General features: G+C 43.9%; 1 protein-coding gene across 4 annotated transcripts in view; it reads left to right on the top strand.

The window, feature by feature from the left end:
* Positions 1-26,201, top strand: part of EEPD1 (endonuclease/exonuclease/phosphatase family domain containing 1) — a 193,398-nt gene that overhangs the window by 137,018 nt on the left and 30,179 nt on the right. For all 4 annotated transcript variants that reach the window (XM_061414136.1, XM_061414135.1, XM_061414138.1 and 1 more), the window contains exon 3: positions 13,829-13,880. In XM_061414136.1, coding sequence (XP_061270120.1) covers positions 13,829-13,880 — 52 coding nt within the window. The remainder of the gene's footprint in view (positions 1-13,828; positions 13,881-26,201) is intronic.

Below are 26,201 nucleotides of genomic sequence, written 5' to 3'. Positions count from 1 at the left end.
CCAGGATCTGGGATGCCTGCCAAGTACTCAAGAGCCTGGAGGCCTGAAGCGCCCGAAGCTTGACTGAACCTGCCCTCAGGAAAACGGGTTCTCTTTGGGGAACTTCTCCACATGTGGAGGATCCAGAGCCCTGCAGTTTGAGGGGGAGCCTGTCTTCCCATCTGCTGAACAATCCAGTTGCTAAAAATAGAAGACCAGACATCATCTTGCCCTTCAGAGATGCTCTCTGGAAGCATTTGGCTGTTGCCGAAACCATCGTCCTGTTAATCAGAAAGACACAGGCTCCACCCTGGTTCCAGGTGCCCTGTGACTTGCAGCTCCTCCTGATTTCTCCCTGATATACCCATGATGACACAGAAAAATAACAAAACTCCCAAGTCAGCAAAAAACCAGGGACTGACAAATGCCAGGATCTTGGAAGCATCAACTGATGATGTCGAGAAGACAGAGCTGGGCCATGGGGCTCTGTCTAGGATGTAATTGATGACATGAAGATTCATGGAAAGGAACCCTCAACCCCCTCTCCCTGAGAAAAGTCAGAAAGTACTTTATACCTTCTCTTTTGTTTAGTTCCTGACTCATGTACTTGAAGTAAATTCTAACTGGTTGCCCTCCCCGCCCCACACACACACTTTATTTTTCCTCCTCTCAGCTGTAGGCCTCAGATGTGGTCTTTTGTAAATTCATCTCTCTCTGTCTTTGTTACTCCCTGTATCCAAGTAGAGAAAGAAACCATGGGAAGAAAACCAGATGGGGAATAGGAGAAACTGGCAGGGTTTCAGTGCATTCTAGTAAGTATGTTTCCCCAAAGCAAAGTGCTGTAAGGAGGGTGCCCTGGGAGCTGTGCATGCGGGAAAATAGAAAGCTTTCTGTCTTGAGTTAAGTCTCAGGGAAGGAAATGAACTTTGTTAGAGCAAGGGTTCTGAATCACTGGAAGCTATGTCTTTGCCCTGTCCTCTCCCACAGTGGGTACAGAAAGGTCCATTCTTTATGCAGGTGGGCAGAAAATGGAACCATTGCCAGTCTACTCATAACATCTGTTGAACTTTCATCACTGGTCTGGACAAACTTTTCCTTATTCAAGGATGAATGAAGACAAAAAAAGGGCTTCTCTGGTGGCTCAGGGGTGAAGACTCCACCTGCCATTGCCAGCAATGCAGGAGACACAGGTTCGATTTCTGGTTCAGGAAGATCCCCAGGAGGAGGAAATGGCAACCTCCACTCTAGTATTCTTGCCTGGAAGATCCCATGGACAGAGTAACCTGGCGGCCTACAGTCCATGGGATCACAAAAAGTCAGACACAACTGAACAACTGAGCATGCACACAAAGACAAAAAAGACTGTGGGGAAAAGTCCTCCAGGATAAGGTAAAGGCAATAGCTTCTAAAGACCCAGAAGCAGGTCTGGTTTTGGAAAAATCTCCTACAGCAGGCTCCAGAAGAGCATTTGGGGGAAATGTGTAGCATTCGCAGTATCTACAAAAAGACATGGCCTCCCTGCAGTAGGAGCAGAAAAATGTAAGGCAAAGATGGGTTGATACGAAAAGGCAACAAAAAGGAAAAAAAAAAGATACAGATTAAAAATCCAGCTGCAGAACTAAGATCCAAATTTGCAGGAGTATTAACAGAAGAGTATTAATATGTGAGAGGCTGAAGAATGGCCCCCCAAAGATGCCCATATCTTAATCTGGAAATCTGTGAACACTAAATGCAAAACCCGACTTTGCCAATGTGTTTAAGGTGAGAATCTTGAGAGATGGAGAGGTTATCCCGTGTTATCCACATAGGTCCTAAATGCAGTCACAAGTGTTCTTTTGAAAGATAGGCCGAGAGAAATTTGATGATAGAAGAGAAGGCAGTGTGACCATGGAGGCAGAGATTGGAACCATGTGACCACAAGCCAAGGAATGTCAGCTGCCACCACAAGCTGGAAGAGGCAGAGAACAAATTCTCCCCTGGAACCTCCTAAGGAAGTACAGCTGTTCTGACAACTTCATTTGGTCTGGTGACACTGATCTTAGCCTTCAGGCCTCCAGAACTGTAATAAATGTCTGTTGTGGCAAGTCACCAAGCTTGTGATAATTTGCTAGGGCAGTCAGGGAAAACTAATACAAATGCTATGGAATATCAAATCAGTGATGTGGGTGAAGGAAAAAGAAACTTGAGAAACTATTCTGGAAAATAGAAGATAGAGAACAAGAGTCAAGGTTTAGATACAGAATATGGAACTGACAGCCCACATTTGGCTTATTGGTATTGGTCATTATTGGGGTTAGTGCCCTGGACAAACCTAGACAGCATATTAAAAAGCAGAGAAATTACTTTGCCGTCAAAGGTCCGCACTGGTTTTTCCAGTAGTCGTATATGAATGTGAGAGTTGGACCATAAAGAAAGCTGAGCACCGAAGAATTGATGCTTTTGAACTGTGGTGTTGGAGAAGACTCTTGAGAGTCCCTTGGACTGCAAGAAGATCCAACCAGTCCATCCTAAAGGAGATCAGTCCTGAATATTCATTGGAAGGACTGATGCTGAAGCTGAAACTCCAATACCTTTGCCACCTGATGCAAAGAACTGACTCATTGGAAAAGACCCCGATGCAGGGAAGGATTGAAGGTGGGAGGAGAAGGGGACGACAGAGGATGAGATGGTTGGATGGCATCACTGACTCAATGGACATGAGTTTGAGTAAGCTCCAGGAGTTGGTGATGGACAGGGAAGCCTGGTGTGCTGCAGTCCATAAGGTCAGACTGAGCGACTGAACTGAACTGATCAGATACTTCCCTGAGCCAATGAGAGACTGTGTATAAATGTAAAGCGCTCACTAACCACATTCTAAACAAACTCAAGTGAAAGAGGCCCATATGTGGGCATACCCTGGGGCACATACAGAGTACAAAAATAAAGGGGAAGAAAAAAACACATTTCATAAGTGCTCAAATAGAAGAATCATAAAAATCAAGATGACTTTAGATCTGTTCTCTATATTGAACCTATCAGATTAGAATACCAGGGAGTTTTGTTTTTTTTTTAAGTTTGTATATATTCACACCTATCTGGGTTGGGAATCTGAAAGAGTAAAAGCTCTTCTGCTTCAAGTAAGTTTGCAAACCATCTATAAAGTTTTTTTTTTTTTTTTTTTTTGTGGGGGGCTGGGGAGGTTATGTTGTAGCCCAGCTACTTTATACTTACTGAAGTGTCTTCTGTGTGTGAAGCCCATCAAGAAGGACATTCTCAGACATGCAAGGGCTTAGGAAAATAAACATGTTCCTTTCTTTTAAATTTTAAAGATATATTGCAGAAGCTGAAGTGGTAAGGAAGAACAGAGCTCAAGAATAGGTCACATAGACACTGTAATCAGTAAACCTACAGAACAGTTTAAATGATTATTTTAAGTCTGGTTATCCAGCACATACAAATGTCAGAAATTGTTCCTAAGATAAACTGTAGAATGGAAAGTCAACAGTGTGCCTGTGTTCTGGGTCTAAAGCCTAGAGTGTTGTTAACAGAGATAAACGAGGGAAGAGGAGGTAAAGATTTGTTGTGTTATTTATCTTAAATAGGTTGGTACCCAAAAAAAGTTATTTCCTGTATTATTTTAATCTTTAGAGAATTGTTAATGGCTAAAGAAAGATTCTGAATAGTATTGGTACCAGTAATTGCCATTTACTCTGGTAAAAGGAGATTTTTACCAGGTTTTTACCTTTTACTAGTAAAAGGGGGTTTATTCTGAGCTAAGCAGCATGCTAAAGGCTCTACCTTCATCATCTCTGCTCACAGCCAAGCTATGGTTGCCAGGTCCTTTCCCTCCCACCCACTGTTCTTAAGGTTCCTAAGGTCCTGCACCAGTAGGTGGTGCTTGAACCCCAGGCTGGCTGATCCCAGAGCTCTTTTCTGTCCCTGTGCTAATACGAAAAACTTACAGGTAAATCCTGGAAGATTCAAAAACAACCAGAACTTCTCAAACACTGGAAACAGAAAAACAAAACTCATCATAAAGTAGACCAAAAAAAGCATCAATATATTTTTAAAAGCAGAAAAGACACAGGGTACTTTCTTTAACCACAATGTACTAGAATTATAGAAAACACAAAATTATAAAATTTAAAACCCAAATACTCAGAGATTAAAAAAAAAAAAAAAGCATAATCCAAACACTATGGAGTCCATAAGAGACCAAAGCAGACTAGACAGAAAATAACAAGAAGGCTCCATAACCGGATTTGAAACAAGGACAAATACTTACCTGTAGAAAAATTCATGGCTTTATATATACAAGAAATTATCTAGATCACTGAATATTTAACTCAAGAAGGCAAATAGAGAAACCAAAGAAAACAATGGAAGTCGGAGAAAGAAATCAATAAAGATAAATGTTGACCTTAATTAATTAGAAAAAGATGTTAGGCTTGATAAATCCTGTGCTGATTTTCTCAGAAGACCAACAAAATAGACTGATTTCTCAGAAATCCAATTTTTTTAATTGAGAAAAAAATATCTATACACATTAATGAGGAAGGGGGTCTGACCACAGAATCAGAAGTTGTTTTTAAGTTAAAAATGATTACTAGTGCAATTTTGGGCTCAAAATTTGAAAATCTGAAGGGATTAGACAGTCTTCGAAGAAATGGAACTTACTGTAATTGATACAAGCAGTTGAAAACCTGAATAGAACAAAAACCACAGGAAGATCATCAGAGAAGTTTCCTGCCCAGTGTTTTGCAGACTAGTTCTTGCAAACTTGCCATGAAGAGTTACCCAAGCTAAATTCCACATAGACTGTTCTAGTCCTGATGTGCTGATTCAGCACGTGGCTTTGGAGGGGAAGGGTGGGATGCAAGCGTGTTTGGCTGTGATGGGGTTGAAAGGTCCCGTGTGAGAAGAACCCCTCCTTCCCTGGGAGCTGGTCCTCTCTTCCCAAGTCCATGCCCACTTGCATCCAGAGGCTGATGACCACTGTGTTCTCAACCCTCAGCCAGTGGTGGAAAATAATAAAGCATTAGAGAAAATGAGTCTGAACCTAACACCCACAGCAACTTCTAGAATTTGGTGATCGAAAGAGGGAACTCTTCCTTACTTTGCTCAGGGGAGCTTTCCTTGAAAGGGAAGTGTTCAGACAACTGGATTGATATGCTTTCTGAATTTGACTTTTGTGAAGTTTCATAAGTGCCCCCACTCCATCCTACATGGGACACATGAGCAGACAGCAGCCAGTTCCCGGGACCAATGGCCCTGCTTACAGTTCTGCCCTTCCCTCCATCCTCTTCTCCTGCCACTCCTGTTCCTTGCTGGAAGGCTGCCTGCCTCCACCTGACTAGTTTATTCTGCTGTGGCCAAGACTCTGGCTTCCTGCTGAAGGTGTGCATGGAAACCCTGCTGTCCTCAGTGGCCTGGCTGCCAGGCCCGGGGACAGTTTGGGCTCATGCACTGGCATAGAACTTGCATTCCCAGGAATTGCCCACGCCTTCCCCTCTTTCCTTCAGAAGAGGTTGTGGAAATATTGTATTACCCAAAAGCAAAACAAAACCACCCTGGCATTGTTTAGGACTCTTTTGACATTTAGTGTGTTAGTCGTTCAGTCGTGTCTGACTCTTTGTGAACCCAGAAGGCTCCTCTATCCATGGAACTCTCCAGGCAAGAATACTGGAGTGAGTAGCCATTCTCTTCTCCAGGGGATCTTCCTGACTCAGGGATCGAACCAGGGTCTCCTGTATTGCAGGCAGATTCTTTACCATCTGAGCCACCAGGGAAGCCCCTTTCTGACCTTTACGATTCCCCCAAATTGTACAAATGGTGATTATGCTCTGAAAGAAAAGCTGAGCCCTGTAGATGATACCATTGGTGGAGAGGAATGATGATACCGCAGGGGAGGGCTGGTGAAAGCAAGAGAGGAGGGAGAGAAGGGAAGAAGCCCCAAGAGGGGTCATGTCTGCACTTTATTTTATATATATATATATATTTATATATATATATATATTTAGATGGCTCAGATGATAAAGAATCTGCCTGCAATGCAGGAGACCTGAGTTTGATCCCTGGGTCTGGAAGATCCTCTGGAGAATGACATGGAAACCCAGTCCAGTATTCTTGCCTGGAGAATTCTATGGACAGAGGAGCCTAGTGGGCTACAGTCCACGGGTTGCAAAAAGTCAGACATGACTGAGCATCTATCACTTTTCCCCCCATATTTATATTTATATATAATTATAAAACTAAGATCATGGCATCTGATCCCATCACTTCATGGCAAATAGATGGGGAAACAGTGGAAACAGTGACAGACTTTCTTTTTTGGGCTCCAAAATCTCTGCAGATGGCGACTGCAGCCATGAAGTTAAAAGATGCTTGCTCCTTGGAAGAAAAGTTATACCAACCTAGACAGCATATTAAAAAGCAGAGACATTACTTTGCCAACAAAAGTCTGTCTAGTCAAAGCTATGGTTTTTCCAGTAGTCATGTATGGATGTGAGAGTTGGACTATAAAGAAAGCTGAGCACTGAAGAATTGATGCTTTTGAACTGTGGTGTTGGAGAAGACTCTTGAGAGTGCCTTGGACAGAAAGGAGATCCAACCAGTCCATCCTAAAGGAAATCGGTCCTTAATATTCATTGGAAGGACTGATGCTGAAGCCGAAACTCCAATACTTTGGGCACCTGATGCGAAGAACTGACTCATTTGAAAAGACCCTGATGCAGGGAAATATTGAAGGTGGGAGAAGGGGATGACAGTGGATGAGACGGTTGGATGGCATCACTGACTCGATGGACATGAGTTTGAGGAAGCTCCAAGAGTTGGTGATGGACAGGGAGGCCTGGCACGCTGCAGTCCATGGGGTCGCAAAGAGTCGGACACAGCTGAGCAACTGAACTGAACTGATATTTATTTATTATAATAATAATTATGTGCACTTAATATGGTGAGGAATTCTTGGCTTACCTTCCGCCCCTGAGGCAAATTCTGCTGGGGACCTACCACCCTACCTCTTTTACCTGGAGTTTAATCTCACTGTTTCCTGTTCTTCACCTCCCATCCATCCATCCATTCCTCACTGTGAAACCTGGTGCCTCTACCACTTCCTGAAAGCTCTCTCTTCCAGAACACCAGCCCCAGCTTCCCTGGCTTCTTCAGAATCAGAGCCAGCACCCCCCAACTTTGTGTGACGCGCTCTCCTCTTGGCTCTTGGGCCTCGTGCTCTGGGTTTTCCTTAACCTTCCTGGCAGTTCCTTCTCTGTCCCCCCAACAGGCCCTGCTCCTCTGCCTGCCTCTTATGTGGTGATGGTCCTCGGGCTCTGTCCCTCTGCACAGCCCTCTGGGTGACCTGACTCCTCAGTCACCGCCCTCATGTGCCTGGTGTCCACTGCAGAGCCTGGAACTCGCGGAGGGATGGTCAGCTGCTGTTCATACCGCACTGAGAGTTCCCACAGGCCCCAGCATCAGTGTGTCCAGGACCTGACTCACTGTCTTCAGGCCACATAGCTGGTCCTTCCAGCCCCCACTTTCACAGGCTGGGAGCCGAGGGGATGTTTTTCTCCCACACCCCCCACGGCTGCTTCTTCATCAGGTTCTGCCAGCTGCTGATCAGTTTGGAAATAGCCCAGTGCCTTTTCCCCACACCAGCCTCCGTCATCTCTTCCTAGGACCTATCTCAGGTCTCGCTACCTCCAGTCTTGTCCTCCATCCCATTCCACCCCCAGGGGTTCTGCACATCAGAGCCATTTTATACATTTACCGGGCATGTTCTGTGTCCTGGGTCCTCTGCCACACCACAGCTCTAGATCATCTGGCCTCTCCTTGCCCCCCAAGTACAGGCTAAGCTCCTTAATGTGGCTAGCCTGGCCCTGCTTGTTTCTGCAGAAGAACCTTTCAGCACTTGCGCCACACCCCAGACACCCCGTGTTCCCTGGTCATTCTGCAGTCCTGGGCTGTGCCCGGCCTCCCACCTCGTGCTATTCCTGCCAGCCCACCTCTCCGCCTTGCAAGCCCGCAAGCGTCAGCCTAGGAGTCACTTCCCAGGAAGCCTCCCAGCTGTGTGTTACTAAGGTCTTCCAAAGAGCTTCACAGCAGCCGAGTTTGCCGGTAGAGAGCGCTCTTCACCTGGTTGATGGCACTTACCTGGTTCCTCCATTAAACTTAGAAGTTTGAAGGCAAAGGCTACGTTGTATCATTGTACATCATTGTTTCCTCTGCATCCAGGAGTGCCTGGTACATAATACTTACCCCTTAAATGCTTTATCTGGGCAGTGAATGCTGGCTCCATTGTATTACACCCTTTCTGCATTTATTGAAACCTACTGTATCTCATGCACTAAGCTATGGCACTTAATAAATGCAATGGAAACTCAAAGTGTCAGAATCCTCAGAGAAAGCTGGCTAGAGTGAATTCTTGACTCTGGTGCCGTGTGGGTCGTAATCTGTTCTGGAAGCGAGAGTTTCTGTATGGTTGGGAGTTTATTCTTTTAAGTGCTTTTGTGCACCCACATAGTTACCTGTTATCTGCCTTTACAGGGTCATTGAGGTTCATTCCGCCTGCCACCCTAAGCAACAGGGAGCCCTCCATCTTCTCTTTAACTTTGCTTCTTCTTTTCCTTACTGTCAGTGTCTACCTGACTCGTTCCCCTTCACTGCTTCAAATTCCATTACAGCCCTCACTGTGCCAGCCACTAATGAGCTCTAAAGACATCTGCCCTCAAGTGCTTCACTTCCTTGTCGCTTACTTAGCAAACATTAATTGCATGCATTCTAGGTCCTTCCAAGTGTTGCCCATCTTGACTTCAGAACTTGGCCTTGAAATGGCCTTTTTTCCAAATAAATCACGGCTGTCAGCTGCTTTTGTGTGACTTGCCTCTCTTCTCAAAGTCAAGTGTGAAAAAGAAACTGAAGCTTCCATCTGACGGGAGCTCTGCTGTTTTCACAGGATGCTGACCCAGCACCAGGTCACCCCACAGACATGCGCTGTTTAGTCTGGCTCTGCTGGTCCATGTTGGAACTCGGAGAGCCTCAGAGAGACATGGCTCCCATAGCCTGTGCCCCAGAAGCATCCTAGCCCCTTTGAGGTCAGAAACAATAGTGCGTTCATCTTTGTTTTCCTGGTGCCAGTTATGTTTGTGGAATTAGCAAAGGATGGAACGAGGGAAGGAAAGAGAGAGACTTGGAGAGAGGGAGGGAGAGAAGAGGGGCAAAATTGGAATTGAGAGATGAGATTCCTTCCAGGGTAAGAAGTTAGAGGTGTCAGATGGAGGATTTGGTAAACGGGTTCATTGCTTCCTCGTGTGTATGAAATTTCCTCCCAGGGAGTATCTGATGTGCTGGAAGAATCTGATACCATAAACACTGAAACGAATACTCCAAACCTGGAGAGTTTCCAATAAGGTAAGAACTAACAGTAGGAGAGTTATGTAATGGGAAAAATCTTGAAACTCCCGAAGGTTACAACTCTAAGGAGGAAAAAACCCAAGCTTTCTGAAGAAATCCACTGTTATGAGGAGCTGGAGCAGTAACTTCTGATTAACATGTATTGTTTCCATTATGAACCTCAAACCATCTAGATTTGAGTGTCCTGTTATCTTTTCTCCATCTGCCCCTAAAGCAAGCTCATTTGTGTTGCTGGGTTTAAATAGTGTGAAAAGGTCTTTATTTTTTTCTGTTTCCATTCAACACGCAAAACCTATTTGGTATTAATTTTAGAGCAGAAGCTAAATTGGTTTCATCTCACATGCCAGCTTCACTGGATTGGCTGTGGCTTACTGGAGTGTTCAGAAGGATTCTGAAGCTGTATGTAAGCTAACGGGGGGAAGTTCCATGCAAAGGGATGAGGAGAGTTGGAGAGTGTGCATGCCAAGTATTTGTTATCCCTGTTCAAGAGGAAAGTAATCTGGTGAAAGCAGGGAATAGCGTCCTTCAGATTTTGACTCTGAAAAGAGTCAACAGAAATTGTTTTAATTTCATCTTTATTCAAAGCCTGAGACTGTTGGTCTTCAGATCATGTTCTACAGTCTTTTGAATATAGTATCTTTGTGAATAGGGAGAAAAAGAGAGTTGAGTTTATTAACAGTGTTTAAATCTTTTCCTCTAACCTGTTGATATCTGATAGTAAATCGGACTTCATGACTTAGAGAAGGGCAGGAACAAGAGACTGTTTTAGAAGTTCCTCCAATATAAGTATTTTCCAGTGGTTATTTCAGAAGCAGTTTAAGCTTCTGAAACTTGAGTTACAGCTGGACTCTCCTTAGCCTGTAACTTGTGTTACATGTTGTTAACATGGAATCTAGAGGTGTGCATTGGGAATTAGAGTGTGCACCTGATCTGCCTTTTGGGAAATCTATATGCAGGTCAGGAAGCAACAGTTAGAACTAGACATGGAACAACAGACTGGTTCCAAATAGGAAAAGGAGTACGTCAAGGCAGTATATTGTCACCCTACTTATTTAATTTCTATGCAGAGTACATCATGAGAAACGCTGGACTGGAAGAAACACAAGCTGGAGTCAAGATTGCTGGGAGAAATATCAATAACCTCAGATATGCAGATGACACCACCCTTATGGCAGAAAGTGAAGAGGAACTAAAAAGCCTCTTGATGAAAGTGAAAATGGAGAGTGAAAAAGTTGGCTTAAAGCTCAATGTTCAGAAAACGAAGATCATGGCATCTGGTCCCATCACTTAATAGGAAATAGATGGGGAAACAGTGGAAACAGTGTCAGACTTTCTTTTTTGGGCTCCAAAATCACTGCAGATGGTGATTGCAGTCATGAAATTAAAAGACGCTTACTCCTTGGAAGGAAAGTTATGACCAACCTAGATAGCATATTCAAAAGCAGAGACATTACTTTGCCAACAAAGGTTTGTCTAGTCAAAGCTATGGTTTTTCCAGTGGTCATGTATGAATGTGAGAGTTGGACTGTGAAGAAGGCTGGGCACCAAAGAATTGATGCCTTTGAACTGTGGTGTTGGAGAAGACTCTTGCGAGTCCCTGGGACTGCAAGGAGATCCAGCCAGTCCATTCTGAAGGAGATCAGCCCTGGGATTTCTTTGGAAGGAATGATGCTAAAGCTGAAACTCCAGTACTTTGGCCACCTCATGCGAAGAGTTGACTCAATGGAAAAGACTCTGATGCTGGGAGGGATTGGGGGCAGGAGGAGAAGGGGACGACAGAGGATGAGATGGCTGGATGGCATCACTGACTCGATGGACGTGAGTCTGGGTGAACTCCGGGAGTTGGTGATGGACAGGGAGGCCTGGCGTGCTGCGATTCATGGGGTCGCAAAGAGTCGGACATGACTGAGTGACTGAACTGAACTGAACTGAACTGAGGAGTGACTGGTAGCTTTGACCTGCCACCAGACAGAGCAGGCATTTCTACAAATGTGTGTAGCACTGTCCACACCGAGGAAAACACAAAACACACACAGTCATCTCATTGGAGGGCTTTTTTTGTCAGACAGAGAAACTAAAGCTTGACCAGTGATTTTAGCTCTCCATACCAGGAGCAACTTGGTCTGTAAGCCCCTGGGCCCTCATAGGCAGCCAGTAAATAAATATTCCTGAGTGTCCTTCATGTCAGTTATAGACATCACAGATGTAATGAGAAGACCCTTGAACCCCTGGCCTCAAAGAGCTTCCCTGCTAGTGAGAGGAAACAGACAAAAGCAACCTGACAAATAAATGCTTTAGGCTTCCCAGATGGCTCAGTGGTAAAATCCTGCCTGCCAATGCAGGAGACTCGGGTTGGATCGCTGAGTCAGGAAGATCCCCTTGAGGAGGAAGTGGCAACCTGCTCCAGTATTCTTGCCGGGGAAATCCCTTGTACAGAGGAATCCTGGTGGGCTACAACCCATGGGGTCGCAACAGAGTCAGACATGACTTAGTGACTAAACAACAACAACCAGTAAGTACACATAAAAAAAAAAAAATCCAAGGAATGCTGCTTGGAGAAGTTAACATTTGAACTTAGCCTGGGATGATGTAATTAGATGTACTGGTGTTGTCAAGGTCTTGGGGATGACCTTTCCATGCCAGAGAAACAGCAAAAGCAAACATGTCCAAGAGATGAAGGAAACTCAGTGACTGGAGCAGAGGGAATGCACAGGGTCTTGTCCATTAGCCCTGATGTCTGCTAAATTGGTGGTGGTGGTGGCGGTGGTTTCTTGTAGGCCTTTAACACTTTTATTGCACTTGCTGAACTGCTTTTAGGTAAACCTAGTCATTTGGTTGGGCAGTGCCTGCCTGTCTGTATAGGGAGATTATTAAGAATTCTGTAGGTTGAGGTGAAACTTGTTACGGGCATAACTACCTTTGAGGGAGGTGTGTGGTACAGGTAGGGCCAATTTCTGCCCCGGAGAGCTTGTGCAGATTGGTAGGGGTGCAATGACCAGTGACCACAAGCAGATTAGCTGGGTGGGGAGGGAGCAGAACAACATCATGGAGAGCTGACCTGCCCCCTAAACAGTCTCACCAAGCTCCCACTTCCTCCTGTGTGCTGGGCCTTCCTGCCCTGGCTGCCTGCTCATTGTGTCCCTAGACACTTCAAAAGCAACTTGTCACAGAAGGGACCTGTTCCCACACATCTGAACTCCCTCATCTCAGCTGCTGGCTGAAGTCTGGGCTCTGGCCCCTAAGCTGGAAACTGGCGAGTTGTATACACTCCAAGCCCTTTCTCTCCTCCGTGGTGCCTCTGTCCCTGGTTGCCTTTCTCCCCAGGCCCCTCCCGTGGCAAGGCTAACCTGGTCCCTCCTAGAGGAAGCCATCTCTGCCCTCGGCAGGCTGGGCTCCTCTCGGCTCCCCAGCCAGTCCACTTGGCACCCTGCTGGTCCTTTCCCTCAGCGTGGCCTCCGGGAGGCTGTGAACTTGTGGGCAAGGAGCAGGTCATAGTCATCAGGTGCTCTTGGCTTCTTGCACCCAGGAGGGCTCCATCCATATGCAGTAACAAATGAGCGGGTGAGCAGGCTGTCTTCATAAGGAGTGATTTTAGTTAGTTATTCTCACCAGAGGGACATCAAGGGAAGATTAGTGCTGAACATGGGTAACTGTTTTCTTCTTTATATTCCTCTGAATTTATTGAAGTTGCTTACATAAGCAACTATCAATTGCTTTTAGAAATTTTTGTAGGGGAATGTATGCAACATAAAATTTACTATTTCAGCCATTAATAAGTGTACATTTCACTGACATTAAGCACACTCACTTTGTGTGCAACCGTCGCCAGCATCTCCAGAACATTTTCCCAAACAGAAACTCCGTACCCAATAAGTAATAACTCCCCATTCCCGCCTCCCCCAGCCCTTGGCAGCCACCACTCTACTTTGAGTCTCTTTGGGTGTGACACGTCTAGGGACTTCACGTAAGAAGAATCATACAGTATTTGTCCTTTTGCGTCTGGCTTATTTCACTGAGCATGATGTCTTCAAGTTTCCTCTATGTTGTAGCAAGTGCCAGAACTTCCTTCTCTTAAGGCTAAATATTTTATCATATGTATGCACTGTATTTTGTTTATCCATTTATCCAATGATGCACATTGTTCTCACCTTTTGGCTGCTGTGAATCATGTTACTGTGAACGTGGGCGTGCAAATATCTGAGTCCCTGTTTTCAACCCTTGTGGGTATATGCCAAGAAGTGGAATTGCTGGATTCTATGGTAAAATCATTTTTACAATTCAGAAACATTTCAGCTAGTTCTGAAATGGTCATTTCAGCTCAAACCAAAGGTCACCTTCAGACTGGGGGAGGTGTAGAAATGCAGGCTGAAATTTCAGACCTTTGTTTTCATGACTTGTCTCATGCTTGGTGACGTGAAATGTTTTGTTTTCAAGTGTGGTTTTACTTTTTTTCTTACAGCATCAAGCTGCTAGCTGTGCAAGAACTACTTGACAGAGAGGCCCTGGAAAAGGTAAATATTTTATTCTTCCTACCCCAGATCCATAAACTTAGAGCAGAGTGCCACACACAGGAAAAACTCCACTTTCTATTGCCAGAGACAGCACTTGCAACAAAGTTGGTCTGTAGTAAACCGTGCAGATTTTTAATCAGAATGCCCCCATATTGCTCATAGGCCATTAACGCTCGCAAACTCTCCCTTGCTTGGCGTTTTCAGAGTTGAGTAAAAGCAGAGGCTCACTTTGCTGTGGGCCAGGCTCTGGAGCAGGCTTTCTGTGCCTGGAAACACCACACACCCGATGCTGCCAGCATGCCAGATTCTGTCCTTCCCTCCATCTCTGCTTGTGTGTGTTTTTGTCTGAGCTTGTGGATGCCAAAATTAAGGCAGCGAGGTGAGGGAACTTGCTCTAATTAGGAAAATTAGCTAAGTGGCAGAGTAAGGATTTGAGGCTCATAGTTTTATTTCTACAACCAGTGTTTTTTCTGTTGAATAGTCAAATTCATGTGTCTGAACTCCTTTGAGGGCTACTTCTGCGGTTTGGGAAACCCCGTCCCACACGTGCCCTGGAAGGAGCTGTCAGCGTGTCTCAGTTCTCCACGTTCAAGTCAAGCACTCAGCTGGGGCCTTTTGCCAGTCGTGGGTTCAGTCTGTGTGCTGCGTGGTCCAGGTGCCACCCCGGGGCCTCCCAAGCGGTTCCCTGGGTGGCTCAGGACTCTTGCCGAGTATGTGGCCATGGTCATTAATTAGACTCTCTAAGGGTAATGTAGAAGAAAATGGTTAGCGAGATAAGCGCCCAAATGATATTATTCATATAATTTAAAATATTTTCATTAGTGGTCAGTCTGCTGGTTGTCACTAAAGAAAATAAAGTCTTTAAGCACAGGCAGCGATGTGTGGGGAGGGAGGTATCTATCTGAACTCTGGCTCTGAATTTCACATCCCTCGAGCCTTATTTGTATTACAGATGGAACAAGGATGGTGCTGCCTGCCTGACCTCAGAGAGATGACATGAGAACCAAATGAGTTAGTGCAGCGGAAGGGCTTCCTAAGTGCCAAAGTTATCGACTCATTAATTCTTAACTACTCCTATCAATTCTTAATCCAGCCATTAAAACATACTAAGTGTACATGAAGATTCTTTGTATATTCTTGAAACTTTTAAAAAGTTACCCCTCCAGAAACAATTTTCTTCTCAGTATTCACTACAGGTATTTGTTTACTCTTCAATTAAAAAAAAATTAGACAAAACTGGTAAACGCATGGCAACCATGTGCTAAGGTGCATCAGCACAATAGAAACACAGGCACCAAAAATATCTATAGCTCTTCAGAGTTGTGTTAATGCCCTTTGTGGAGAGGCCACACAGCCAAGCCGGTGTGGGATACTAACAGCTTGTGGAGTCCAAAAGAATGGGAGCTTATAGGGTGGGGTTTGGAGAGCTGGGCCCAGAGCCACCTCGTCCTTCTTAAGCGGGTTACCTTGAGTTATCAGCCTTCTCTGTGGTTTACTTTCCCGGTCTGTAAAGTGGGACTCTTTATAACCCAAAATTCACAGAAGATTTGAGAAGATCAAGTAGACAGCCTATGTAAAGGACTTAACTCCATACCTGGCGCTCAGTGGTCCCGCAGAGTCAGCTACTGCCCGTGTTGTTTTCCCTTCCTCTTCCTCCTCCCTCCCTCCCTCTTTCTCACCACATATGATGATGGTTTTGTACTGTTCCCCTATCTCCACAAATGAGCAGTAGAAAGACCAATAAGATAGTTTAAATATGCACAGGGGCCAGCTAGGAGCCAAGGTCACTGAGTTTCCTTCTTCCCTCTCTCATTTGTGTGTTCATTCATTCACTCACACTGCAGGCTTTTGTTGAGCTTTCAATATGCAGGGCAAGTAACAAACATTTCTAGAAAAGTCCAGAAGTGATCAGTAGACTTGAGCTTGGCAGCCGGTTGTATTGAGTGACACATGGCTTATACCTGGCCTAGTGCTATTTTTTGCAATAAGATCGGTTCAGTTCATGTTAGAATAAGATACATTCCCTAAAGAGCCTTATGAATTACAGATTCTCACCTACCCAGACAAACTAAAGAATCACCAAGGAAAGTTCTCAGTAAACTATAGCAATAGCTGTGCTACTCGGAGTGTGGTCTGCAGACCGACAGTATTGTAAGCATGTTAGAAATGCAGAATCTCAGGCCCCATTGCCTGATTCAGTTTGCATTCTGACAAAACCCCAGGTGGTTCACGTGGACCAAAGTCTAAGAAGTTCTCCTGAGGAGTATCAGTTACTGTCACGATCACTGCTGTTGACTAGTCCAGTTTCATAGAGAACCTCTGAGGTGTCAGCTTTTTGCCTTAGTGGGCAATCAGGCTTGCTTTCTTGCGTCAAAAGAGAAGTAAAACATCAGAAGTCTATTTGTAAGCACTCAGTTTTTATCTCTAGTTTGCCTGCTTTTTCCTTTCATTGAAAAAATAGGCTTAGTTAATTTAATAAGTGGAGCCAGCAAGAATGACCTCAGACACAACATCCGACAAACCTCACACCTCTTTAACTGTCTTTGCAGTTGGGTTTCATGTGGCAACCTGCTTTAGGGTTTTGTAATTACTGAACTCCTTAGATCCTACCACAATGGGGCTGGTCCCTTCCAGACAGTCCCAACAGTGGGAACTTACACATGCCTTTCACTTATAAGATGGAGGCTCTTCTGAAGGAGTCATTTCCCTCACAGCTATTTGTAGGTTAAATTTCACCTGCAAAATATTTAAATTATGTAAAACATAAAAGGCTACAAACCAGCAGCAGCAGGTTTGTAGCTGCTGCTACAGCTACAAGAATAAAACTTTTAGTGCTTTTTCTTGTTAATGTTAGACAGTGTTGTGATCTTAGCATTTTAGTTCAAAACTAGCAGCCATTTGTCTGATTTGTACTTTCCCTGACTTTAGGTGGAGAGCTTGTCCATTTTAGGAAGTGCCAAGACTTTGTGGGTTTCTACAGAGCGCAGAGGAGCTGTGGGGAGACTGTTGTAGGAGAGTGGGGGTCCCCTTGCAGCCCCGGCTCAGTTTAGCCATTAGACCTGGCAGACTGCCTTCCTCAGAGGCCTGGCCTCTTTCCTTATCCATGTAACAGCTTTCTGTTCCTTTTGTGGATCTTTCCTCTAAAAGTTAAAAGACTTAGGTTTCACAGATGATCCTTGATCACGTTGTGAAGAGAGGAAAATTCTCCTTTTCATGCTCTGTTAATTCTTTCTTTACTCCTTGATCCGGTGATTCTTACTGGTTTTAGGGGCTTCCATGTTTCATCTGAATGGAGAGGAGAGTGGTGAACACCTGCCCAGTGACTGCCATATGTAGATCAGCAGGTTCCCAGTTTTTACCTCTTCAAACACTTTGTCTTAATTCAAGTGTCATCGTTTGGGATGGAGACTGGGGACATCTGGGAGGTCAAGTCTCTGAATTTCTCTTCTCCATCAACATTGCACAAAGCCATTTCCTAGACAAGTGAAAGTTATTTGTCATTTATTTAAAAAATAAGTTATAGACCATACAATTAATAATTGCTTCTTGTTCTAAAAATCTGTTAGAACTTTGGAAAGTGTTAGTTGCTCAGTTGTATCTGACTCTTTGCAACCCCATGGCCTGCAGCATGCCAGGCTCCTCTGTCCATGGGACTTCCCAGGTAAGAATATTGGAGTGGGTTGCCATTTCTTTCTCCAGGGAATCTTCCTGACCCAGGGATCAAACTCATGTCTTCTACATTGGCAGGCAAATTCTTTGTCATTTGAGCATAAGTGTCAGGATATGTGACCTTTCTTTGAAAAAGTGTTCGGGTTTTTGTTTTTTGTCAAATATCCATTAGGTGCCAAAAGCAAGGACTTTCTCTGAGACAGATGTAGGTCTTCCCACCTTCTCTGTTTTCTGTGCTTTAAGAGCAGGATGCTTTTGTTTTTCTGAACTTAAGTCACACAGACTTGTTTCCCAGGCTTTATAGACAGGTCCCATCTAATGCCTTTAAACGTGGCATTGCATGAAAGGAAACAAAAATATTGGTACAGCTTGATTTAGTAAGATCACTTTTCAATGACCCTTTCAAACAGCTTCCTGCAAAGCTGCAAACAATACTTTGGCCGTTCCCTCCAGCTGGAGGTCACCCTCTCCCTGGAAGGGCCAGAGGGCAGGGTACCAGCTGACCCTAAACGAGACCCAACTACACCTGAAGAGCTGTCTGTGACAGCCAGGTCTCCTGGGGGTTCAGGATGCCCAACTCATAGTTATCGCCTGTCCTACCCCACCTCAGCCCCCACCCTGTTTGCAAAATTGTCTAGGACAAAATGCCTGCCAGTCTCCATGCCTGCTGCTGCGTCTAGACATGTTTCCTAGAATTTCCATTGTGAAGTCCCACTCTTAGTCCAGTTTTCCTGCAGGTACAGCAGATCATCTCTGTGGCCTCTTGTGCTTTCCATGTGAGATGAAGCATGTACATTTCACCAACAAGCCTTAGACTAGAAAAATTGAACTTGGTGTTTGCACACGGTGGCGAAGCAGGGGCTTTTCCAACTGAACCCTGCTGCTGCTGCTGCTAAGTTGCTTCAGTTGTGTCCGACTCTGTGCGACCCCAGAGACGGCAGCCCACCAGGCTCCCCCATCTCTGGGATTCTCCAGGCAAGAACACTGCAGTGGGTTGCCATTTCCTTCTCCAATGCATGAAAGTGAAAAGTGAAAGTGAAGTCGCTCAGTCGTGTCCGACTCCTCACTACTCCATGGACTGCAGCCCACCAGGATCCTCCGTCCGTGGGATTTTCTAGGCAAGAGTACTGGAATGGGGTGCCATCGCTTAGTGGTCAGTAATGTTGGAATTAGAAGTTAGTAGCTTCCTGCATGGAACTCAGCTCAATGTTATGTGGCAGCTTGAATGGGAGGGGATTTGGGGGGAGAATGGATACATGTATATGTATGGCTAAGTCCCCGTCACTGTTCACTTGAAACTATCACAACATTGTTAATTGGCTGTACCCCAAATCAAAATTTAAAAAAAAAATTTTTTAAGTAGTTAGTAGCTTCCTGGAGATTTTCAGAAGGAAACAAGAGGTAAATGATTATCACATAGATTTGTATGAATAAACTAAGGATGCTGAGTGCTTGTATCTCTGATGGTGGTAGGTTATAAATATACACACATCCACATGTGAGTGTGTTTAGTCACTCAGTCATGTCCAACTCTTTGTGACTGCATGGACTGTAGCCCTCCAGGCTCCTCTATCCATGGGGATTCTCCAGGCAAGAATACTGGAGTGGGTTTCCATGCCCTTCTCCAGGGGATCTTTCCAACCCAGGGATCAAACCCATGTTTCCCGCATTGCAGGCACATATATAAGCTCTAACTTTGTTATTATGCTCTTTTGGAGTGTTTTTCTCTGTGATTTAGACTCCCTGTTAATTTAGTTTGTGCAGCAGTTGAGAGCTTGTGCTGTGCCTAAATTGCACTATATGCCAAGGGAGATAAAATTATAAAAATACACTTGAATGGCACATATGGAATCCCAGAATGTCCGAGCTGAGGGAGACTGTTTAATCCCCTGAGTCCAGCCCCGTCATCCATCACTTTGCAGACAGGACACAGAGGTGTTGAAGTGTCCTTCTTGCCTGGGCCCATAGCAGTTGTGTTGGTAGAATCAGGACCTGCCCCGGTGGACTCAGTTCTCGTCCAGTGCTCACTTCAGTGTGACCACTGCCTGTGTTCTCTGGTCTCATTTATCCTGGTCTTCAGCTTCAATGGACTGTATGGGGGCTTCTGTCTCTGCATATTCCAGGACTGGGAGCAGATCCAGACAGTTGGTCCCTGGTCCAGGTGATGAAGAATTTAAACCGAGGTCTTCTAATCCTTGGAGCAGAACAGACATGCACTTGTGCTGCTTGTCTCCATGGGCACTCCTTGGTCCAACAGCGAAGACAGAGAACATGGGCTGGAGGTGGGAGGAGAAGGAAGTCGGAGGTTCAGGGTTCAGGATGCGGACACTCTCGGGGGAGCATCTGAGCACAGAGGAACTCTCAGTGATGCGAGGGCTACAGAGAGTCGGGGCCACTGCAGAGGAAGGCCATGAGGAACATGGAAGAGGACAGAGAACATGCTGCAAACACACCCTCCGTAGGGTCAGTGTCAAAATGAATTGCTTCAAGAATCTTAACATAAAATGTGCCTTTTACAAAACAGTACTCTGTGTGGATTTTAAAATATCAGAGCAAGATTCTTAAGCAACCTGGATTTGTTTTTCTCCCGTGCCTAGTCCTTGCCATTGTTGTTGTTTAGTCACTAAATCATCTCCAACTCTTTTGCCACCCCCTGGACTGTAGCCCGCCAGGACCCTCTGTCCATGTGATTTCTCAGACAAGAATACTGGAGTGGGTTGCCATTTCCTTCTCCAGGGGATCTTCCCGACCCAGGGATCAAACCCAAATCTCCTGTACTGCAAGAGGATTCTTTATGGCTAAACCACCAAGGAAGCCCATGCATGCATGCACACTCAGTCGCTTCACTTGTGTCTGACTCTTTGCAACCCCAGGGACTGTAGTCTACCAGGCTTCTTTGACTATGGGATTTTTCAGGCAAGAATACTGGTGGGTTGCCATGCCCTCTAGGGGATCTTCCCAACCCAGGGATTGAACCTGTGTCTTGCATTGCAGGTGGATTCTTTTATCACTGAGCCACCAGGGAAGCCTAGAGAAGCCCATAGTCAGAGCTTCATTTGAATGCCATCTTGAATAATCAGTATTCATGTATCTGTTAGATTTTTTAAGTGGGTTGAGCCAATCAGTGCTTGATTATGGTCAAACTCTTTGTACTCATGTTCCTGGCTAAATCCCTTCCAACAGACAGCTTGCTACTTCCTTGAAGGGCTAATGAGCAGAAATGGGGGCCCCTGTGGAGCTCAGCCTCCCCCTGTTCACTGCTTGGAGTCTAGCTCAGGCCCGCAGGGGCCACTGCAACCAGCTGCTCACCAGCTCTACTTTGCAGACTGCACACTTGGGTCCTGACCCCATTTGGGAAAGGGCTCTTGGCTGGAATCCCCTGCAGGCCCCTCAGCTGCCAGAAAATGGAGCATCTTGGTGAATTATGGGCCAGGCTTCACAGTTCATTGAACTCCTTATTTTCTTTATTCTTATTCTTTTAAATTTTCTCCTATTCTTTTAAAACCATCACAATATACCATGTATATTTAGGGGCTCCCACTACCTTTCTCATATTATGAAAAGCTTTTATTTGAAGTGAGCAAAAAGTAAAGTTCACAAATAGGACTTTTAAATTGCTTTTAGCTTTATTAGCTTTCAAAGATAATTAAAGTAAACAATGAGGGATCATTTTAAATGTACTATCACATTGGTGAAGGTTTTTAAACAATAATATGTAATACTGAAGTTGTGATAGCACCAGCCTCCCCATTCATTGAGGAGGGTGGTGAGAAGGCATTGTCCTTTTGTAAGCTCTGGAGCAGAATATTTCATTGCCTTTGAGATATCCCTACGCTATGACCAAGGTAGGTTTCTGGGAGTGTATCTAGAGGAGATGATCCATAAAAATGTGGAAAAGCATTTGACAGCGTGCTTTATAATTATGAATCATTGCAGGCAGCTTGCTGCTCAGCGGGAAGGGTGAGTTTAAACAGTCTATGGTAGGTCTGCCCATGGACTGGTGTGTGGTGGCCATTAAAACTGATAATCATTAAGCTTTGTATAAATTTGATATAATGTTTACAAAAAGGAGGATAAGCAGTTGTGCCTGCTCTAATTACAACTATGTAAAAGAACATGTATGCATTCTTTCAGCCAATTTTTATTAAGTACTTGTGTCAGGCTTTGTGCTGGGCTAGGAGACCCATACAGCTATTACCAAGACTACTATCTTTCCTATCTACCTGTGACTCATGTCAGTGTTGAGGAAAACATTAGCTGTTACACCCATTTCTCTACCTCAGAAATGCTGCAATACCTTCTCTCATTGCAAAATGGTAGCCTAGTAGGAAATGGGTCTCAGAGTGGATGGCTCACCCTTCCCAGGAAGGCATAGTGCTCAAGGTCTGCAGGGAGGGTCCTTCGCGTGGTAAGAAGCCAGTCAGATGTTAGATGAGACTGCATCCCATTGGCACAGAAACAGCATCCCTTGGGTTATCTTTCTGTGATTTATGGCTTGATCCCATATTGGTTATTCTAAGGAGATTATCTGGTTCATAGAATCCCCGTGACCCCATTCTTCACTCCTTTCTTTCTAGCATCATTTTCTTCCCTGGTAACGTGAGACATCTTTAGGGCTCCTGAAATCTGAAATGTGTTGCTGTTGTCCTACTTTCCTCTTTGCTGCTGTCCTATTTCTCTTCTTTTATGTAGTCATAGTTATCTTTTTTTTCTTTTTTTGCTGCACCATGCAGAATGTGGGATCTTAATCCCCTGACCAGGGATTGAACCTATGCTCCTTGCATTGGAAGTGCAGAGTCTTAACCACTGGGCCTCCAGGGAAGTTCCATACTCATAGTTATCCTGAATGTAAATTCCCACCTTACACAACCAGCCTCTATCCCCTTTCAGCTGTCCTTAACCCTTAGGAGCCTAGCCCCTATCCCAGTTAATCTAATAAATCATAGTTTACTCTTACCAACTTCTAACCCAAAGTATTTTTACTAAAAATGTTTTTTACTTTCTATTAAAAATTATTGTGAGATAATTTTATGTTGTACTTAAAAATTATATATGAAATTACCCATTTTTTGGCATATGTACCTATTTCTGTTTCTATCAGTTCAGTTGCTCAGTTGTGTCCGACTCTTTGTGACCCCATGGATTGCAGCACACCAGGCTTCCCTGTCCATCACCAACTTCCAGAACTTGCTTGCACTCATGTCCATCACGTCAGTGATGCCATCCAACCATCTTATCCTCTGTTGTCCCCCTCTCCTGCAATCTTTCCCAGCATCAGGGTCTTTTCTAATGAGTCAGTTCTGTTTTTATAATGCATAAGTAATGATTTTGTGTTAAAAATATTTTAAAAAATTTTGCAGCCATTTAGATACAGTGCTGTGAATTAAGGAGTGGGAAAAGGAAGGAAATCATTCCTAGAGCTTGTCTTATCCAGGTGAGCTGCATGAACTGGGGAGCCTGAATCAACTGCTGTCTTTTACCTGCGATGGTTGTCCTTGGGGACACTCTCCTTGATGGTTCCATCTCCTTGTCTTCATACTAACATCTTCATTACTTCTTAGCCTCCTAATTGATTCTGGATTTATAGAGCAAAAGAAGAGAAATCATATAATAGCTATCTGGAATGCAAACTTAGGTGGGGGCCAAAACAAGGCCTATAACAAGAGCACAAGGATCATTTCATTCATGCTTGAAAGTCAAAGGGGCCTTGAAAAATCAACCTTCTCCATGCTTTGCTAAGAATCAGTTTATCATCAACTAAAGAGAATTTTGCTGGCCTCATCTGTGGTGTCACTTGCTTTCAGCCTGACAACGTGTTTTTGGTGTTTCTTCTCAGGAATGTCTGCCAGGAACAAATTCTCATAGTTTGTTTGTTTTTAGTCTGGGAGTGTATTTCATCTTCATTTTTGAAAGTTTTTTTTTTCTGGATATAAAATTCTTCATTGTCAGCACTCTGAATATGTCATTCTGCTGCCTTCTGATCTTCATTGTTTCTGATGAAAATTTAGCTGCTAATCTTGTTAGAAACAGGTGGATTTTGAAAGCTGGCTATATTCCTGGGTACCATGTTTTAATGAAGGGGCTTCCCAGGTGGCACAAGTGGTAAAGAATCCACCTGCCAATTCAGGAGATGTAAGAGTCGTGGGTTCAATCTCTAGTCAGAAAGATCCCCTAGGGAAGGAAATGGCAACCTTCTTATTCTTGCTTGAAAAATCCCATGGACAGAGGAGCCTGGCAGGTTATAGTACATGGGGTTGCAGAGAATCAGACACGACTGAGCCCATACATGCCACATTTTATTTGGGATGGGGTTACAAGTGGCTCATACTTACTCAGTGTTCCAAAGCTCATTCAACTTTAGTGACACAATTTCATTTGTTTGAGGAGACTTCTAAGGCATTATCTACATAAAGTCTAGCAAAAACATTTCATTTGGTTTTGGCTAAGACAGAAATGAAAGTACAGCACATTATGATATTCCAGTAAGACCAGAGACTTCGTAGTAAGAAATATTTGAGCTTGATTCTCAAATTATAGGTTATAAAATTAATTGAGTAAGTTATAGCCATCGTTTGTTTCACTATATGTATATGGATGGATGGATGGATGAGTGGGTAGATGGATGAATAAATGGATAGATAGAAGGATATGGATAGATAGATACAGGTATACATACATAGTTGGCAGTAAGACAGCATTATATTGGATTGCTATATAAAATTTTATTTATTGCTATGAGTCATGGTCAGAAATGCTTGAAAATTGATATTCTAGATCATTTTTTTGGCTTGAAAGAAGGGAAGACAGCCTGCTCTAGGATTTTTTTTCCAGCAATGGAAAGGCTCTGCTTACCGTCGGGTATATCCTAAGCACTTTTCCCTCCTGCCTCATTAGCGTCTTAACTCTTTTTTGCTTTTCAACAGTAAGAAAATATGCCCAACTCATTGCATGTAGCCATTATCTTATACAAACACTCACATAGCCATGATGACAGGAGTTATATGCAATTTCCTATTTTATTTGGCCCACCCTCAAATGCTTCTGTTATCAGGAAATGCTAACCATGAGTTGGTACTGAGAGAACTTTCAATTCACTGTTTTAGAGAATTCTGAGATGTTTTGTGAATGATTCATTCATTCATTTCTTGAGAGCATGACTTTGATTCAGTAATGTGTAAGCCAGTTGGGAATTTTAAATGAAACAGAAGGGCAGGCAAGTGAAACTCTTTGGCTCAGTTGCTAAAAAGATTTATGCTGAATGTTCTCAGTAGGTAAAATCATCCTGATTGAGTTGGTCATTAAGGCCAGCTTTGCCAGAATTAATTCAGTGGAGAGATCTATCAAATTGTTAACTACCCACTTAGAATGAGTGCTTCCTACAGTTGATAAAATATTTTTTGTGAACCTTTGGGAGACATTGAAATGGTGAATTTGGACCTTAACCAGACTCCAAACTTCTGGGAAAGCATCCAGCCCACCTTTAGAGATGTTGATCTATCTTTGTAGAAATTCAGAACAACATACAGATATCCCTTATGAGAATAATCCAAGACCCCTTACTAGATTCTAGACTCATTTCCTCACCACACTCAGTGTTGCCACCCCATTTCTTCTCTTGCCCTGGGTCTGTCCCCACTAACCTTAATGTAGGCTTATTTTCATATGCAGAATTAATTAGTTTGGAAGAAGACAGCCAGAGGAAACAAAGCAGCACCCCATGTATGAGTTACTCTAAAAGTACAAGTGATCAGTCACCAGATTTCAGTGGTCTGTAGAAACACTATGGGGTCACAGAGCATCTTCCTGACACATCCAGCTCCAGGGATCCGGAGGGACCAGAAGTACTCAGGACTAAAACAAAGTCCCCACCATTTATAAGCTGAAGGGCTGAACCTGGAAGGGAAGGTAACAATTTCTGGGGTTTTGCCTGAATTCCCAAATTTGCACCAGCTCTGAGGTTGAGTGGGGCTGGAGGTGCTAGAGCCTTCCCTCCTGCTTTTTTTATTATGAAATCATGAGACAGGAGTTTTACATTACTGCTCATCTTCTCTATCAGATGTACTTTGTCTCACTCTCTCTCTCCATCTGGCTGAAACCTCTAGTTAGAAAATAAATTGCTGTGTATTGATTGTTCATTTTCTTCCTAATCACCCAGACATCCTTGTTATACACTTAGCTTGCTTGGCTGTATTTGTGAACAAGAGAGGAAGAAGTAACACTTATTTTTAGCCTTCATGTTAAGATGTGGCAGGGACATTTTTAAATGTCGTTTTGGTGCTTAATTTATTTAGTAACAGCACTTAATAACCTTTTATTTATGAAGAGAAAAGTATATGTGTGTGTGCACTTACACATGTGCTGTATTGATAAAGTTCAAGCCAATTTTAATTGATATTTATAGTATGACTTTCTAGAAAAGTGAAATTTCTAAAAAATGTGAATGCGGAGAGAAAAGTTAAAACATATGCAATTACTACTTGGTCTCTAATTTTTGTCTCAGTGCTTCAATTGTATGGTTACCAGAGTAACCCTCCTGAAATGCAAGTTTGACCCTTTTACTGCCCTGTCTGTAGTTCATCTGGAAGCCGAGTAGCTTCCAAATCCATTCACGGATGTAGACTTGGATCCTGGCTCAGCCGTTTGCCCTATGGG

This window comes from Bos javanicus, chromosome 4 (genome assembly GCF_032452875.1).
Source record: "Bos javanicus breed banteng chromosome 4, ARS-OSU_banteng_1.0, whole genome shotgun sequence".
NCBI classification, from domain to species: Eukaryota; Metazoa; Chordata; class Mammalia; order Artiodactyla; family Bovidae; genus Bos; species Bos javanicus.
This window is presented reverse-complemented; position numbering and strand designations above follow the sequence as displayed.